We start from the raw sequence: 15078 nt of genomic DNA, 5'->3' as shown, positions 1-15078 counted from the left end.
ACACCACATCTCTATGAAGGCAGTGAGGGACCTCTTGCACCCATTTCACAGGTGAGAAGACCAAAGCAAGGAGCGGTGCCCACCTGGCTTGCCCAAAGGCCCATAGGAATTTAGGGCCCAGGGGCCCTGTTAGAAGGCAGGTAGGGTAAACAACAAAAGTCAGACTTTCCCCAATCTACCCTGGATGATGACATAGAGATGATGAGAAGGGAGGTGGAGATGGAGGCGGAAATCAGGGCTGCGTCCAAAGACGGAGGGGAAAAGAGGCAGAGAGAGGCACGGCTGGAGCCTGTGAGCAGCAGAGATAGTGGGGAGATGAGGTCCTGACACCCAGCTTCAGTTCTGGGCAGGCAGCATCAGCTGACTGGGGTGTCACGGAGTCCCTGAGCCTCCTCCTGCCCGCGCGGACCGGTCCACTGGCGTTGTGCTGCCCCGCAGCGCGCGCGCTCCCTAGTCCCCGGGGTGAGGGTACCAAGGAAGAGGGGACAGGAGAAGGGGGGCGAGGGCGTGCGACGCCTCCTCCCCGGGGCTCGCGAATCCGCAGAGGCTCCCCTGTAGCCGCCTGGCCCGCCCCCGTCCGCTCCTCCCTCTGTGACTGGATGGTACGTTCCTGTCCGCCTGGCCCGGCTGCAGTGGATGTTGCTAGAATCCACGCCGAGGAAGGAGGAGACGCGAGCAGGCTGCAGTAACCCAAGCGGCAGCCCCTGCCTCAGGGACCCCTTCCCCGAGAGACGGGCACCATGACCCAGGGAAAGGTACCGGCATGTCCCCCGCCTGCACCATCTTCCATCCTCCATCCTCCGGCTTCCCTGCTCCCTGTCATCCTAAGCAAGCTCTCTGGACCTCCACAAGCACCCTCCCCTGTATCTTTTGCGAAGGTCCTCTGTAGTCCTTGCTGAAGTTTTAGGACCAAAAGGCCCATTTCAAGGAATGGGTGGGGTCCTCTTCTTGCCCACCAAGCTCACCTCTCCTCCCCTGTCTCCGTCTTACCCCTTGTTTTCATATCATAGGACCCAGCACAGAGGCTCAGCACCCCTTAAGGAATCAGCCTGGGTATCCGTGTTGCGTGTGTGTGTGTGTGTGTGTGTGTGTGTGTGTGTGTGTGTGTTTTCACCAGAGTGAACCCTGGGGGGCAGTTCCTATCCCTCTGGTCCAGTCCCAACCCCAACCACGTTAGCTCATCTTTCACACCCTCCACAGAAACACCCTTCACTCAATTCCCTTCATTATTCTACATCTACATACATCCTCTGCCGTTGGAGGTTACTATGGCAACCTCGCATCAGGATGCTCTAATTTTTGTTTTGGTTTTGGCAGGGCATGGAACTGGATGGGACCAGAGAAAACGTCTCTTTTTTTCCAGTTCTAGGCCTGAAATGTAGAGGAGGGGCTGGGGCAGAGACTTGGCTGGCCTAGTAGGATTATATAACATCAACAGCCTGTGGAATTATACAACCAGCAGGGCCTGGGGCAAAGGGGGAGGGTCCTCTGGCCTTCTGTTTAGATGTGCTAAGGATTGGGCCAAGAAAACAGGAGCAGGACCTCCCCTACGCTCTGCCTCTTTCGTGGCTCAGAGCCAATGGCAACCTCCCTTGGGCTCTCAGACCCTCCTCTCCCTGTTTTTAAGCTCATCAGTTCTCAAAATGATGTCATTAGGTGATACCATCTCCTGCTGTTGGGCAGACCTCACTTGGGAATGCCACGTGTGTGTAAGGGGAGCAAGACCCAGGAGGCTCTGGAGGCTTGAGGGGCAGGGTGGGGTGTGCTGAGGAGGACCATCTTGGGGCTGAATTCAGACGTGATCATTCTTTTCCCAGGCACCAGCCCTGGGTCTGGGCTCAGAGGACCTGGTTCTAGGGGGCTGAAATGGATTTTCCTGGGCATGGCCCTCCTGGTTGGGGTGATGATGGAGGTTGAGGAATGGGAGGGAAACAGATGAGCCAGGACCCCCTTTCCTACAGGCCTGGGCTCCTGGGCCCTCCAGGAAGCCTGAGTATGTGAGCTCCCCCATTTCTTGATCCACTCCCCGCCCCCACCTCCATCAGTCAGTTTGCTGATGCTGCTTCCTGTCCTGGGGTAACTATATTATCCCTGCTTCCTCTGCCCCTTTGTCACCAGTTTACTCACAGGCTTTCTGGTGATTGAAAAGACCCCCAGTTCAGTGGTCCTCAGGGCTGGATGAGAGCAGAGATCTGGTGCTTGATCAACTCAGGGTTGCCTCAGCTAGACGCACCCTGCAAAGAAGGGACGTGGAGGCCTTTCTCAGCAGCCCTGCAGGTTAAACAGTCTTTTTGAAACCAGACCTAAATCCCATTTTCTGAGGTTTGGATGTTTTGTTTTTGTTTCAATTTTCCTACCACGCCCCCTACCCTAACCTTCCCTTCTCTGGCAGCATAGTTCAGGCTCTGCCAGCTCATATCCTCGCACCAAAGCTAAATGTGTATATTGTGGGGCAGGGGGCACATCTGAATGTAAATGAACTTGAGTTTTCAACCTGCCACAGGTACATTTCCCTCTGGGCCTCAGTTTCCTCATCTGTAAAGTGAGGAAAGGGGCTGAATTAGATGCCTCCTGAGATCCCTTCCACCAGTGATACTCTGGGATTCTGTTCTGATTTGGGAGAGAGGCTGAGATTCCAATAGGACAAGGCCAGAATAGGCCCCTCAGCCGGGGCCCTGCCCTTGCTGTGCCCTTCAGACCCCATTCCTCTTCCAGTTTTCCCCCTCTCTCCCCACTTCCTGTTTCCCTGCTCTCCCACCCCAACTCTCCTTGTGTTACCTCCAGCCGAGCAGGAGAGCAGTCCCAGTGGATGGTGCCTGGGCTTTACGGCCCAGGGGCCATGTGTGGCTTTGTGACCTTTGTGACCTCCTCTCTGATCCTCAGTTTCTTCATTTTCAAGCAGAAGTCAAAATAAAACTAGCAAGATAGCAGAGAGATTAAATGAGAGAACTTTTCATTCAATAATACTCTTGAGGCCCTACTATGTGCCAGGCCCCTCCTTGGATCCCAGGGAAACAGTGGAACCATACTGACCCAGTCTCTCCCTTGGGGCAATCACCACCAATGGAGAGCTCTCCTAAAATTTTTCTCCTTCCTCAGTTCTTATCCCAGTTTCAGTGTGTGCCCCCGGCCAGCCCTGACCCTCCTGGAGCTCAGTTCTCTTGTCTATAAAACAGGGAGATTTTTTCCCCAGCTTTACTGGGGTATTAAGTGACAAATAGAAATTGTATACAAGGTCTGACAATTAAGTTCACGAACTCATCCTAGAAAAAATGGTACATACCTCATTACTGAATATCACTATGGTCACCTTTGAAGTCCTCCCCTTGGGAAACTATACACTGACACCAGCGTCTAGTTCACCCTTCAAAGCAATTTTGGAACTCTTTTTCTGGAATGGCTATCAGAGCTGTCGTCGTATTACCCTTGATGTCCTGAATGTCATCAAAATGTCTTCTTTTCAATATTTCCTTTATCTTCGGGTAAAGAAAGAAGTCATTGGGCGCCAGATCAGGTGAGTAGGGAGCGTGTTCCAATACAGTTATTTGTTTATTGGCTAAAAACTCCCTCACAGACAGTGCTGTGTGAGCTGGTGCATTGTCGTGATGCAAGAGCCATGAATTGTTGGCAAAAAGCTCAGGTCGTCTAACTTTTTCACGCAGCCTTTTCAGCACTTCCAAATAGTAAACTTGGTTAACTGTTTGTCCGGTTGGTACAAATTCATAATGAATAATCCCTCTGATATAAAAAAAGTTAGCAACATCATTGCGACAAGTTCACGAACTTAATTGTCAGACCTCGTGTGTGTGTGTGTGTGTGTGTGTGTGTGTGTGTGTAAGGTATACAACCTGATGTTTTGATATATGTATACATTGTGAAATGATCATCACAATCAAGCTAGTTAACATATCCATCACTTCACATAGTTCCCTCGTTTTTTGTGGCAAGAGTACTTAAAATCTAACCTCTCAGCAAATTTTATGTACACAATATAGTATTATTAACTAGTTACATTAAGTCTCCAGAAGTATTCATCTTGCATAACTGAAACTTTGTACCCTTTGACCAACATCTTCCCATTTCCCCCACCTCCCAACCCCTGGCAAACTCCATTCAACTCTGTGCTTTTGAGTTTGACTATTTTAGATTCCACATGTAAGTGAGATCATGTAATTTTTTTTGTGTTTCTGTGTCTAGCTTATTTCACTTAGCAGAATACACCCCAAGTTCATCTATGTTGTCATAAATGGAAAGATTCCCTTTGTTTAAGGCTGGATAATATTTCATTGTATACATATGCATATACCACAATAATAGGGAGATTCTGGTCTGTACCCCCGCCCTTCCTAGTGCAAGTGAGATAGTACCCATGGAACTTCCAAAATTGAAGGGCTGGTTGAGGAGGGCTTGGAAGGTGCCCTCTCCTTGGTGACCGTCTCTCTCCGCCTCTACTCCACAGCTCTCCGTGGCTAACAAGGCCCCCGGGTCTGGGTCTGAGGGGCAGCAGCAAGTGAATGGTGAGAAGGAGTCTCCAGCAGTGCCCTCGGCCCCACCCTCCTATGAAGAGGCCACGTCTGGGGAGGGGCTGAAGGCAGGGGCCTTCCCTGCAGACCCCTCAGGTGTGCCTCTCCACCCTGTCTGGGCCTATGTGGACCCTAGTAAGTCGGTCAGCTTCTGGAGACTGGAGTATCAGGGGCGTGAAGGGCTCACATGGAAAACGTGGGCAGGAAGAAGTTGCCTGGAAATACTAGTTGCACTGTGTGGTTGTTGTATGAGGCTGTCGTCAAAGGCTTGGGATTTGAGGGTAGGGCAAGGACCCCGTGAAAAGGGAGATGGACAACGTCTACAGTCAGAGTGTTCTTGGATGGGGATAAGTCACCAAACAGATGCAGGGAGAAAAACCAAGGGCTAGTCTAGAAAGGCTCTCCTAGAAGAAAGGGATGCAGAGAAGGGGTGGGGAGAGGCCAGAATGGAGGCAGGAAGGGACAGTATGATGCTGCATCTAGCCATGGCCTTAGCTGGGGCTGGCTCCCTGTGAGTGGGAGTATAGCATGTGTTATGTTAGCTGATATGAAACCTTAGTGAGGACATGTCCCCATGGAAGCCCCAGGATGTTGGGGGCCAGAGGCCTGAGGATCCACTTCACCCATCACTCTCTTGTCTCTGCCCTTCGCCAGTCCATTGTTTGGAGACATGATGTGAGAAGGTGAGTGGATGTCCCTCACGATCAGGAATAATTCATAGGCAGACTCACCCAGGCTGATGGCAGTTCCTTGCAAACTAAGAATTGTAGCTGGCGGGAGCCCCTCAGTTAGGTTGAGCAGCCTGTGAGAGCGTTGCCTCAGGGCCAAGAACCTACAGCTTCCCACAAGCTGTCAGGAAGGGGCCCCTCTCAAATCTTCCTCAGCCCCGATAGCCCCTCAACCCTTCTCTCCCACCTTATCACCCCCACCCCACCCCCACTCCCAACAGAATTCTAGAAGAGATCCTGGGGACAATGCCCCAGACAGAGCCTCTACTCAGAGTGGCCGTCATGGTCCACACCACTCACCACAAGACCCCCCCTCCCAGACCCAAGCACACCTACCCTGCCGTGACCTACTGGAAGGCCAATGAAGGTCTGATGCTCGTGGGAGCCCTTCTCGCTGCCCCAGACACCCACAAGACCACGTCTTCTCTTGTTTTCTCCCCTTTCATAGTCTGGCCGTGAGTTACCCTGGTAAACAGGCAGGGAAATGAGTGTTCAAACTGAAAGAATGGAATGTGCAGAGACCCAATGACAAGAAGACACATGGCTGAAAAAATACAGTCAAGCTGGAGAAAAGAGGAGGGAATAAAGTGCAGGGAGGCTGGAAGGCTCATGGATGCTGTGGAGTTTTGTTAAGGAGCTTGAACTTGAGTAAAAGGCAGGGGGCTCCATTGAAGAGCTTGAAGCAGGGCAGTGCGGTGGTCAGCTTTGAAAGACCAAGACTGAGTCTATTACCATGGAGGGGAAATCATATAGAACTGGCAGGGACAGTGGAGAAAAACAGAGTAGACACATGTGAGGAATGGCCCAGATAGGTGCAAGGGAGAGGGCAGCGAAGTCTCCATCAGGCACAGAGCCAGAGGCTTTCATTTTTATTTTATTTTGTCCCAGGAAGTGGGTATCGTTAACCCATATCACAGAAGAGACTCAGAGAAGGCTGCTGATTTCCTCAAGGTCACACAGCTAATCAGTCTTAGAGAAGGAGCATATGGGTCTGTTGGACTGTGGAGCCCTTGCTCTTCTGAAAACCTGAGTTCTGGAACCAGCCCCCCAAATTTAATCCCCACCCATACCCTACTTCTTGCCTTGTTGTGCCTTTATTTCCCCTCCAGTCTTCCCTCAGCTCTGGTTCCTAGCTGGAGCACCAGTAGGCCCACCCATCAAACTAAGTTCCCAGATCCCACCCCAAAGGCCTCAGAGCAAGCTGGGGTCAGGACCTTTGACCCTGAGATGAGTTAGGTAGCCCTGGGAGTGTGTTTGTCCCTCTCTGGTGCTTAGCCACAAGGGAGCCAGAGTGTCCAGGGTGGGGTTGGGGGACACGAGAGGGAAGGGTCACATTTGTATGCCAGAGTTTGGCCCCCAGGGAGTCCCAGCCAGGGTGAAGGGAAATGACCGTTATTCTCAGGGCTCAGAACAGAAAAGGGGAAAAGCAAGTGGGGAGAGAGATGTGAGGATGGAGTGGGAGGTTTGAGAACGGGGCTGGAGAGAATGGGGCTGGGACGGTCCAGAGAGCAAGTCTGACAAAAGGCAGCTCTATGCAGGTGACCGTTAGGGTCAGTATAATACGTACTCCTTCTGCCCACCCAGACAGCAGCTCCAGCTATGACAGTGGTTTCCCCACTGGAGACCATGAGATCTTCACCACTTTCAGTTGGGATGACCAGAAAGTTCGCCGAGTTTTCATCAGAAAGGTAATTGCCTCTCCTCAGCTCTCTAGGACTGGGGATCTGGTTAGGGGAAGCCCCTTGAAAAGCCCCTGGTCCACCTTTCGACCTGCAGAGACCACCATCTCCCCTTCTCTTGTGATGCCAGCTGACAGTAGCTGTTGGGAAATGCTTCCTTTGGTTTCACCTCACTGCCATCTGCTATTCCTAAACACACGAGTATTGTCTCTTCTCTCCATAGACTGTGGGGCCCCTTTGCCCGTGGGTATGGGCTCTGAAACATCTTTATCCCCTTTTACCTTGGCCTGGATCTGTTCCCTGACCCTCAAGAAGGAGGGTGGAGGGCACAGGATGTGGGTCTGGAAAGTCGATTGAGTTACAGGGAAGCTGAGGCCTCCTTGGCCTCCAACAGGGCTCCCCAAGCTGAGCGGAACCCCCTCCCACCTCCAGGTCTATACCATCCTGCTGATCCAGCTGCTGGCGACCTTGGCTGTCGTGGCTATCTTTACCTTCTGGTGAGTTGACAGCGTAGACTGGCACCTTCCAGGGATATCTGTGGCCAGGCCTGGGCGGCGGGAGGTGGGGGGTGGACCAGAACCAGACTTCTCTAGGGATGTTTGTATGAAGAGATTTGTGGGGGGCAGTAGACCTCTTCGTGCCGGGGGAGAACCTTAGAGAGTGCACACGGAGGAGTCCTCCATCCAGGATGGGGTAGACCCGGTGCCTTCTGGGCCTGCAGGTGTCTGTGAGACAGTTGTTTTTCTCAGATCCTCCAGCCTCACACCTAGAGTCCTCCGAGTCCCAGCCTGGGACTATGGCTGGGGCTCCCTAAGCCACCAGGGGTACCTGCCTCCTCTCTTCCTCTGAAGTCCTGTGAACTGTGGGGGCAGGTGCAAATGTTGAACCAGAAATGGAGACAGAGGGTAAATCGTTATTCTTTCTTCCTCCCTTCTCTGCAGTGACCCTGTTAAGGACTATGTCCAGGCCAACCCAGGCTGGTACTGGGCATCCTAGTGAGTATTCCCCAAGCCCCTTCCCAGAACCCTCAGCAGCACATGGTGGGAAATAACAGAATGCAAGCTCATGGCTTCTCCCCACTCCATAGGAACTGTTCTCACAAGGGCATGGCCAGAAGGGCCTTTTGGGGGTATTTAGATCCTAGGGGGGAGGGGGAGTGGAAGAGATAGGTATAGGTTCTGGTGCCTGCACAAGGCTACAGAGACCGGGACCTTGGCCCTGGAGGGAAGGGGGAGTGGGACACCTTGCCCTACACTAATTATAATGTTGCTACTCTTATTAACATTGTTGTTATTCGTGCTTACAAATTGAATTATTAATTATAATAGCTACCACTTACAGAGTACCTAATAAGGGCTGGGCATTGTTCTGTGTGCTTGATGTATGGTATTGCATTTGTTCCTCAACTCTACTGGGTGTGATTTCCTCAGAAAATTAAGGCTCAGAAAAGTTGACTAATTTGCCCACGGTCACACAGCTGGTTTTTCGTGGAGCTGGGATTCAAACCCAGGATTCCGGTTGAAACTTCAACTCTTAATCTTTCTGCTTGGCAGACTCCCTCTCTAGCCACTCCACTCCTGGTCATTCTGTACTCTTTAAAGGACATGGCAGGTAACTCGAGAGAAGAGGTTTGGTGGCGTAGGTGATTCTGACCCTCGTATCAGGGCTATTAAGTAGTCATTCTGGTAATTCCGGGCCAGAACCCCTCTGGGCTCAGAGCAGAACTGCTCTCACCAGAGTATCCTTCATCACCCCTGTTAGCCCAGCTCTGTACTGGGGCTGCTGGAGAGGAGGGGACGGTAGTGGGCAGCACAAGACAGCATATGAAAGAGGGGTTCAGAGGAGGGGAGGAGGGAGCCCCGTGCACAGAACCTTTAGTCTATATAGGCGGTGCACCTAAAGGGATGGAAACTGCAGTAGCTTAATCAAAAGCCTGGCAGTGGCTGCACATGGTACATTTGGTAAGTTAGGGGTGGGACTGGGCTGTCGGGACTGGAAGGCTCTGTGTAGAGGAACCTGGGACATGGCAGAGAGCAGTGGGGCCCTATCGGGCAGAGGCTCTGAATGCCTGGCCAAGAATCTTACACACGAGGGCTATCCCAGGCCTGTTCCTGGAAAGGGATCTGGTGGGGATGTAAGCTCAGCCCAAAGCCCGCTGGACCACCCCATGCCCAGAAGAGTCCCAGAGAGGGCCTAGAGTTTATACACGCCAGCCAAAGGCTGATGGGAAGGAGATGTCTCAGAGCCTCTGGGGCTCCTTGGAGGAACAGAGGAGTGGAGGGGCAGCTCGAGCAAGTTGTGGGTCTCAGGGGAGGCGCCCTTCACACCCAGAGCCTTCTTTAGGGCAGCGGGCTTGTCTACAGACCAGGCAGGAAGCATGTGTTCTGAGGGAACTGAGAAGCGCTGTGTGGTAAAGCTAATGAGGCCCCAGGGACTGGCCCCCGGGCCCGCTCATGCAGCAGGTTGGCATGGCGCCCAGCACGTCAACACCACCTGGGAGCCTCGGGCACACTGAGAACTCAAAAAAGAAGTCCCCAGGCCCCTCTCCAGGCCTTCTGTGGGAAGGTCTGCAGGACACCATGCCCTAAGCAGATGGGGGACAGCCCAAAAACGAGCAGGCTTGGAAGTGGGGGCAGAGTCCACCCCACTGAGGGTGGGCATGAGAATCTGGCCTCTGAATGGAGAGCTTTATCAACACCCCTCCTCAGCTTCTCCAGGCAGAAAACTGGGGTGCTCTCTGGCTCGGGTACGAGGGATGGAGAGGAATCAGAAATGAGCGAGGACCATGTGCTTTTTATGAGGTGTCCCAAGCTTTCCACATGCTTGGGGGTTCTGCCACCAAGATGCTGCTCTTTGCTCCAGAAAAGCAGCCTGTGACTCTGCACTGCCCCTTGTCCACCCCTCAACTCTGTCCATTCTGCCCCCTGAATCTGCCTGGGTCTGAGACCTAGTGGTCTCACCTCCTCGAACACACTAAGCCCTTAATAACAGTAAGAATAAAACAGCTCTTTTTTTTTCTTATGTGTGAGGTGCTGTGCTGAATGCTTTACAGGTATTTTTCATTTGATCCTTGCAACACCCCTACCAGGCAGACACTATTATTATCCGCATTTTACAGATGAGGAAACTGAGGCTCCGAGAGAAGTTATTCCTTCCAAAGCAGCATGACAGGATCTAAGCCCCCAATCTTTCTGATTGCAAAGCTCATGCACTTCCGCTCGGTGCACTGCTGCCTCCCCCGTGACCCAGGACTGGTCCTAGAGCAGGAGACTTCGGGGGAGGGCACTGGGTTTTGACCTCCCTCCTCTGTCCTGGCCCTCTGAACAGACTATGGCTCCCCTCCAGGGCCCCAGGCTCTGCCTTGCAAGTCAGTCTTTCACTTCTGCTATGACTCATCTCTGCCCCCTGGGATGGCAGCCTTCCAGACCTCCCTTCCCCCCTCCCCATGGCTCTCTTGAGGCCCCAGTCATCTCCTTCAGTGGGCTCTTGCCTCATTGTCTGATTGTTCCCTCTGAGCCCCGGCAGTGGGAACTGCTGGCCTCCCGAAAGTGGGAAGGAGTAAAGACTATGCGGTGGGGGTGGGTGAAGCTGGCAGAGCAGGAAAAGTGGCAGACCAGAGCTGGGAAGAGGAGGGTCAGAGCCTCTCCAGGAAGCTGTCAGTCTTACGGTAATAACAACTGCCGTCCTCAAGTCCTTACCCCACGCCAGGCCCTGTGCTAAACGCTTGACGTGCATTCCTTCATTCAATCCTCACCTCAGCCCAGGGAGTTGGTACCAATATTCCTGTTTTCCAGAGGTGGAAACTGGGGCTTTGCAATTAAGTAACTTGTTCAAGGTCACATGATAGGAATGGCAGAGCAGGGATATAAATGCGTGTGTCAGGTTCCAGAGCGGCAGCATAACCCCTAGGTGGAGACTCTCTCTGCCCTTCCTCCAGACTGCTTGTCGTGTGGGTTGAGGGTCAGAGAGAGAAGGAGCCTGGGCCCTTGCCCCCAGGAGGTTTCCAGTCTAGCCAAGGGGGAGCAGGACCCACACCCAGGACACACATAGATAAGGTATTATTACTATTGTTGTTGTTGAAGCAACAACACTCAAACAACACCAAAAGAAACAGATGCTGGAGTGTGTCTCGCTGCGACAGGAGGTCCTACTGCCCCTCACTGCCCTTCACAACGTTCCATGTCATTCGAGAACCACTGAACGATAGGAAAGGGTGATGATGGAAGGCTCCTGTTCACCAAATCCAATAGGCTTGTCTCAACCCTTCATTTCCTGTCCTTTTGCATTTCATCCAGAAATATTTAAAGATCACCTCACCTGTGCCAGGCCCTGGGTTAGGAGGTAAGAATACAAAATAAGTAGGTCACAGACTGATCCCCCAGATGTTACTCCTGGGAGTCAGAGGAGCAGGCCGTGGGGGTGTGAGGACGCAGGCTGCAGCAGGCCCATGGTACACGGAGGAAGTCCCTATAACCCTGGCCTCAGGCGTCCTTGCTCGTTGGTCCTTCCAGCAGGAGCCGCGTAAGGGGGCCGCGGGTGATGAGAGGACGGTGGAGGGATGGAGTGTGGTGAGGGATGGGCTGGAGAGGTAGGCGGGGGTGGATGGTGCAGGGCATTGGGTATTTTTAAACAGGGGAGTCCCACAATTGGATCTACCAGAGAGAGAGAGATGTGGCCTCACCTAAATGGGTGGTAGTGGGAATGGAGAGAAGCGGGCAGATTTGAGAGCTGCCTGGGTAGGAGGACCAGCAGGTCCAGGTGATTAACTGGGCATGGCTGTGTGAGGGTCCAAGATGAGGCTGAGTCCTCTAGTTGGGCGACGTGGAGCATACGTACGTGGTGTCCTCTGCAATAGGGGAGCAGGAGAAGAACAGGGAAGAGGGCGAGTTTGGGTCTAACCTGTTGAGTTTAGCGCGTTTCTGAACAGCGTATCTGCCCAGGAAGCAGTTTGAAATCCAGGTGTCTGGTTAAGAAGGAAAATTTAGATCAGAAATACGAGTGTGAGTCATGAGCCTTTTCCTGAAAAAGGGAGTCCCAGAGAGAGCATGAAGGGAGACTTGCCACACAGGACCCTATGCATGGAAGGACGGGGGCATATTTAGAAGGAGATTGAGGAGGAGTGGCCAGGGAGGTAGGACGGGACCCAAGAGTATATCATTGTGGAATCAGGGGAACAGCGAAGAGATCAGATGATGTTGAGAAGTCAGGTAAGATATGACCTGACAAGTGTCAGTTGGACTCAACAGAGTCACAGGGAGATGGGAAAACCAGCTCTCATAAAATGAATCCGAGGTTGGGTGTGTTGGGTTGGAGAGCGATTGAGAGATAGAGAAGAAGACAGTGAGTGAGATTCCTTTTTCAAGAAGCTTGGCTGTGAGTTGGTAAGGTGGCAATAGCTAGAACCAGGGTAGATGTTAGTTAAAGATGGAAAATAGCTGAGGAGGTTTGTGTGGAAGGAGAGGTAGCAGTAGAAAGGTTTAGGTAATAGAGATGGTGGGGCAGTTGAGGTGGGACCCAGAGCCCAGGCTGGGGGGCCTGGTGTGGGAGGAAAAGAGGGACAGGAGGAAGGACACAGAGATGCATGCTGTCATGGTTGCAGGTGGCAGCAGGGAACGAAGGGAGCCCCACCTCATCTCAAATCTTTCTGGGACACATCAGGCCAGACCATGCAGGAGAGGGAGGCAGCCTGGGAGCTTTGGGGATGGGGAGGATGGTTGGAATTGCTACTGTGGTGGATGTGTGAGAGAACCAAGGAGGGAGATGGGGAAGGATGGCAGGTGCCATGTACAGGGCCTGCTGGGGGCTGGAGACCATGCACTGGTAGTGGCACCAATCTAGGTAGGTATGATCATGCCCTACACTGGGGTCCTCAGCCCTCGTCTCCCACCTTCTACACTGGCCTCCACCTCCACTGCTCTCCAGAAAACCCCCAGTCTTCAATCCCTGTATCGGGGCTACACCTGAGCTCCCTGCCAGTCTCCCACTGGACACAGCCACCTGATCCAGAAATGTATGCCGCAGGTACTTCCTGCTTGTGCCAGGTGCTGGCAGGATAGCAAGGGCCCTGCCTACTGAGCTTTCAGTCTAATAGGGTAGATCAACAATAGAGTAACTAACAGGATTGTTACAGGTAGTGCCAGGGCTGGGGATAGCCTGAAGAACGCAGCGTGGGGCTAGGACTCTGGAGCCAGAGTGCCTGGATTCTAATCCTGCCTCTGCCACGTGGTAGCCATATGACCTTGGACAAGTAACCTAACCTCACTGTACCTCAGCTGTAAAGTGAAGAGCATGCTTCATAGACAAGATATGAGGATTACATTAGTTAATATTCATAAAGCACTTAGCACTCTGCCTGGTACATAGAAAACACTGCATATGAGCTTTTCCTTTTAAGTAATAAGGTAGTGTCCAGGGAGGCCATTTTAGATTGGGTGGTCAGCTGTCCCATGGCACCCAAGCATTTCTGGAAGCAGGCTCATCTTATTCATCTCCCTCTCTTTTAGAATTGGACCACCAACCTGCCCATTGCTAAATTCTAGGTTGACTGTAGCCTTACCCCAGCCCCCATCACCCTGCCTGGCTCCCTGTTGGGGTAGAGAGTGGGAAACAGGGGACTGGATGGAGAGGCCTCAGGGTGGACTGACTGACTCACCACCCGTCTTTCACAGCGCTGTATTCTTTGCGACCTACCTGACCCTGGCCTGCTGTTCTGGACCTAGGTATGATGATGCTTGAGGAGCCACTTGTGGGAGCATGAGCAGGATCTTGGACATTCCGACCCCAGCCCTGCCTTCCACCAGTGTGCACCCTTGAGAGAGCCCCATCAGTCTCTGGACTCCATCAAGCAAACCTACCCCTCCCTCCTTTACTTGACACCTCTGAGGTGGGAGGAGGGTGGACAGACTAATTGGGGCACATGGAAATGTGGCTGAAGAAACAGCCTCCAAGAAGTGGGGATGGGGTTGGGCAAAGACTTCTTCCCTGCCGCGGTGACCCAGCCTACGGCTGCTGGCACCCCCCACACTCCTCTGAACTTGGTGGCTTGCCTTGCAGGAGGTATTTCCCTTGGAACCTGATTCTCCTGACCATCTTTGTAAGTGATCTGAGGGTGGCCGTGGAGAGATGCCAAATGAGGATGGAGGGAGGAGGGCGGGAGGATAGGCTTTGAGTGCCAGGAAGTCCAGGCTGGGGATATCTAATGTGAGGTCACTGGGGGAGACGGGTATTTTCACCCCACTTCTTCCAAAAAGATGTTCCACCCTCTCTTTCCAAATGGGCTTAGTCTCCCCGCTACGCCATCCATTGTCTCTTTTCATTGTGATTTTTTTTAAGAGGTGTGTATAGGGCATCCTAAGCTAGGGATAATTAAAAGTGTGTGTGTGTGGGGGGGTCTTAGAAAAGGGGGCAGAGCAGGGCTGCAAAAGGAAGAAAGGAACAGCTGGCACAAGACCTGTTAAGAAGCTTCTTCGCCAGGCACGAGTCCTGGAAGTAAATGTGGGTGTGAATGAAGCAGACATAGAGTTAAGGGATATATGCAAGAGGTGGAGGCCCGGGCTGACCCTTGAAGGTGTCTGGGGCCCAAAGTCTGAGTTCTGGAGCGTTCCTGCTTTTCTTTTTAGACCCTGTCCATGGCCTACCTCACTGGGATGTTGTCCAGGTAAAGGGACAGGTGGTAGGGGAGGGGGCCTTAGGCCAGGCTTGGAGCCAGGGACTGGACACACGGTGTGTGGGGAGGAACTGCCCCCAAACACTGTCCTTCCTGGGAGCATTTGAATGGGAGAGGGGACCCAGGCAGGCAGGAAACCTTGGCCTAGAGCCACCTCCCCATACATGCTACTGGACTGTATCTCTAGGTCCGTGGGGTGGGGTGGGGGATGGAGGAGACCAAGGTGACTCCCGTTGGGCTGCAGCTTAAAAGACCCCAGATCTATGAGCATGAAGTTCCCACCTCCAGGCACCAGCACAAACCCCTCGCACTCCCACTGCCACCTCCCCAAGAGTCTAACGTGTTGGGAAGGGAGGACCTTGGGAAAAGGGAGAGAGTGGGGGGCCAGAGGTCATGGGATCAGGTCCCTGCAGAAGAGCGTAGGCCTAGAAGGAGGGCCGTAGGAGAGCGGAAGCCCTGCTGAGGCTGAGCCCCGGCCTGTG

At 52.9% G+C, this 15078-nt stretch overlaps 1 protein-coding gene across 2 annotated transcripts in view; it reads left to right on the top strand.

The window, feature by feature from the left end:
• The first annotated feature begins 376 nt into the window (after positions 1–376).
• The window catches only part of FAIM2 (Fas apoptotic inhibitory molecule 2), a 31540-nt gene continuing 16838 nt past the window's right edge, over positions 377–15078 (top strand). Inside the window, exons 1-8 of one of the 2 annotated variants that reach the window (XM_081058555.1) lie at positions 377–755; positions 4460–4658; positions 6836–6939; positions 7363–7427; positions 7872–7925; positions 13599–13649; positions 13984–14023; positions 14550–14587. In XM_081058555.1, coding sequence (XP_080914681.1) covers positions 741–755; positions 4460–4658; positions 6836–6939; positions 7363–7427; positions 7872–7925; positions 13599–13649; positions 13984–14023; positions 14550–14587 — 566 coding nt within the window. In that variant the 5' untranslated portion in view covers positions 377–740. The remainder of the gene's footprint in view (positions 756–4459; positions 4659–6835; positions 6940–7362; positions 7428–7871; positions 7926–13598; positions 13650–13983; positions 14024–14549; positions 14588–15078) is intronic. The other variant, XM_081058556.1, reaches the window with a different exon arrangement.

The sequence above is a fragment of the Rhinolophus hipposideros genome (assembly GCF_964194185.1).
Source record: "Rhinolophus hipposideros genome assembly, chromosome: 9".
NCBI classification, from domain to species: Eukaryota; Metazoa; Chordata; class Mammalia; order Chiroptera; family Rhinolophidae; genus Rhinolophus; species Rhinolophus hipposideros.
Note: the sequence above shows the minus strand (reverse complement) of the source record. Positions and strands in the feature narration are given on the sequence as shown.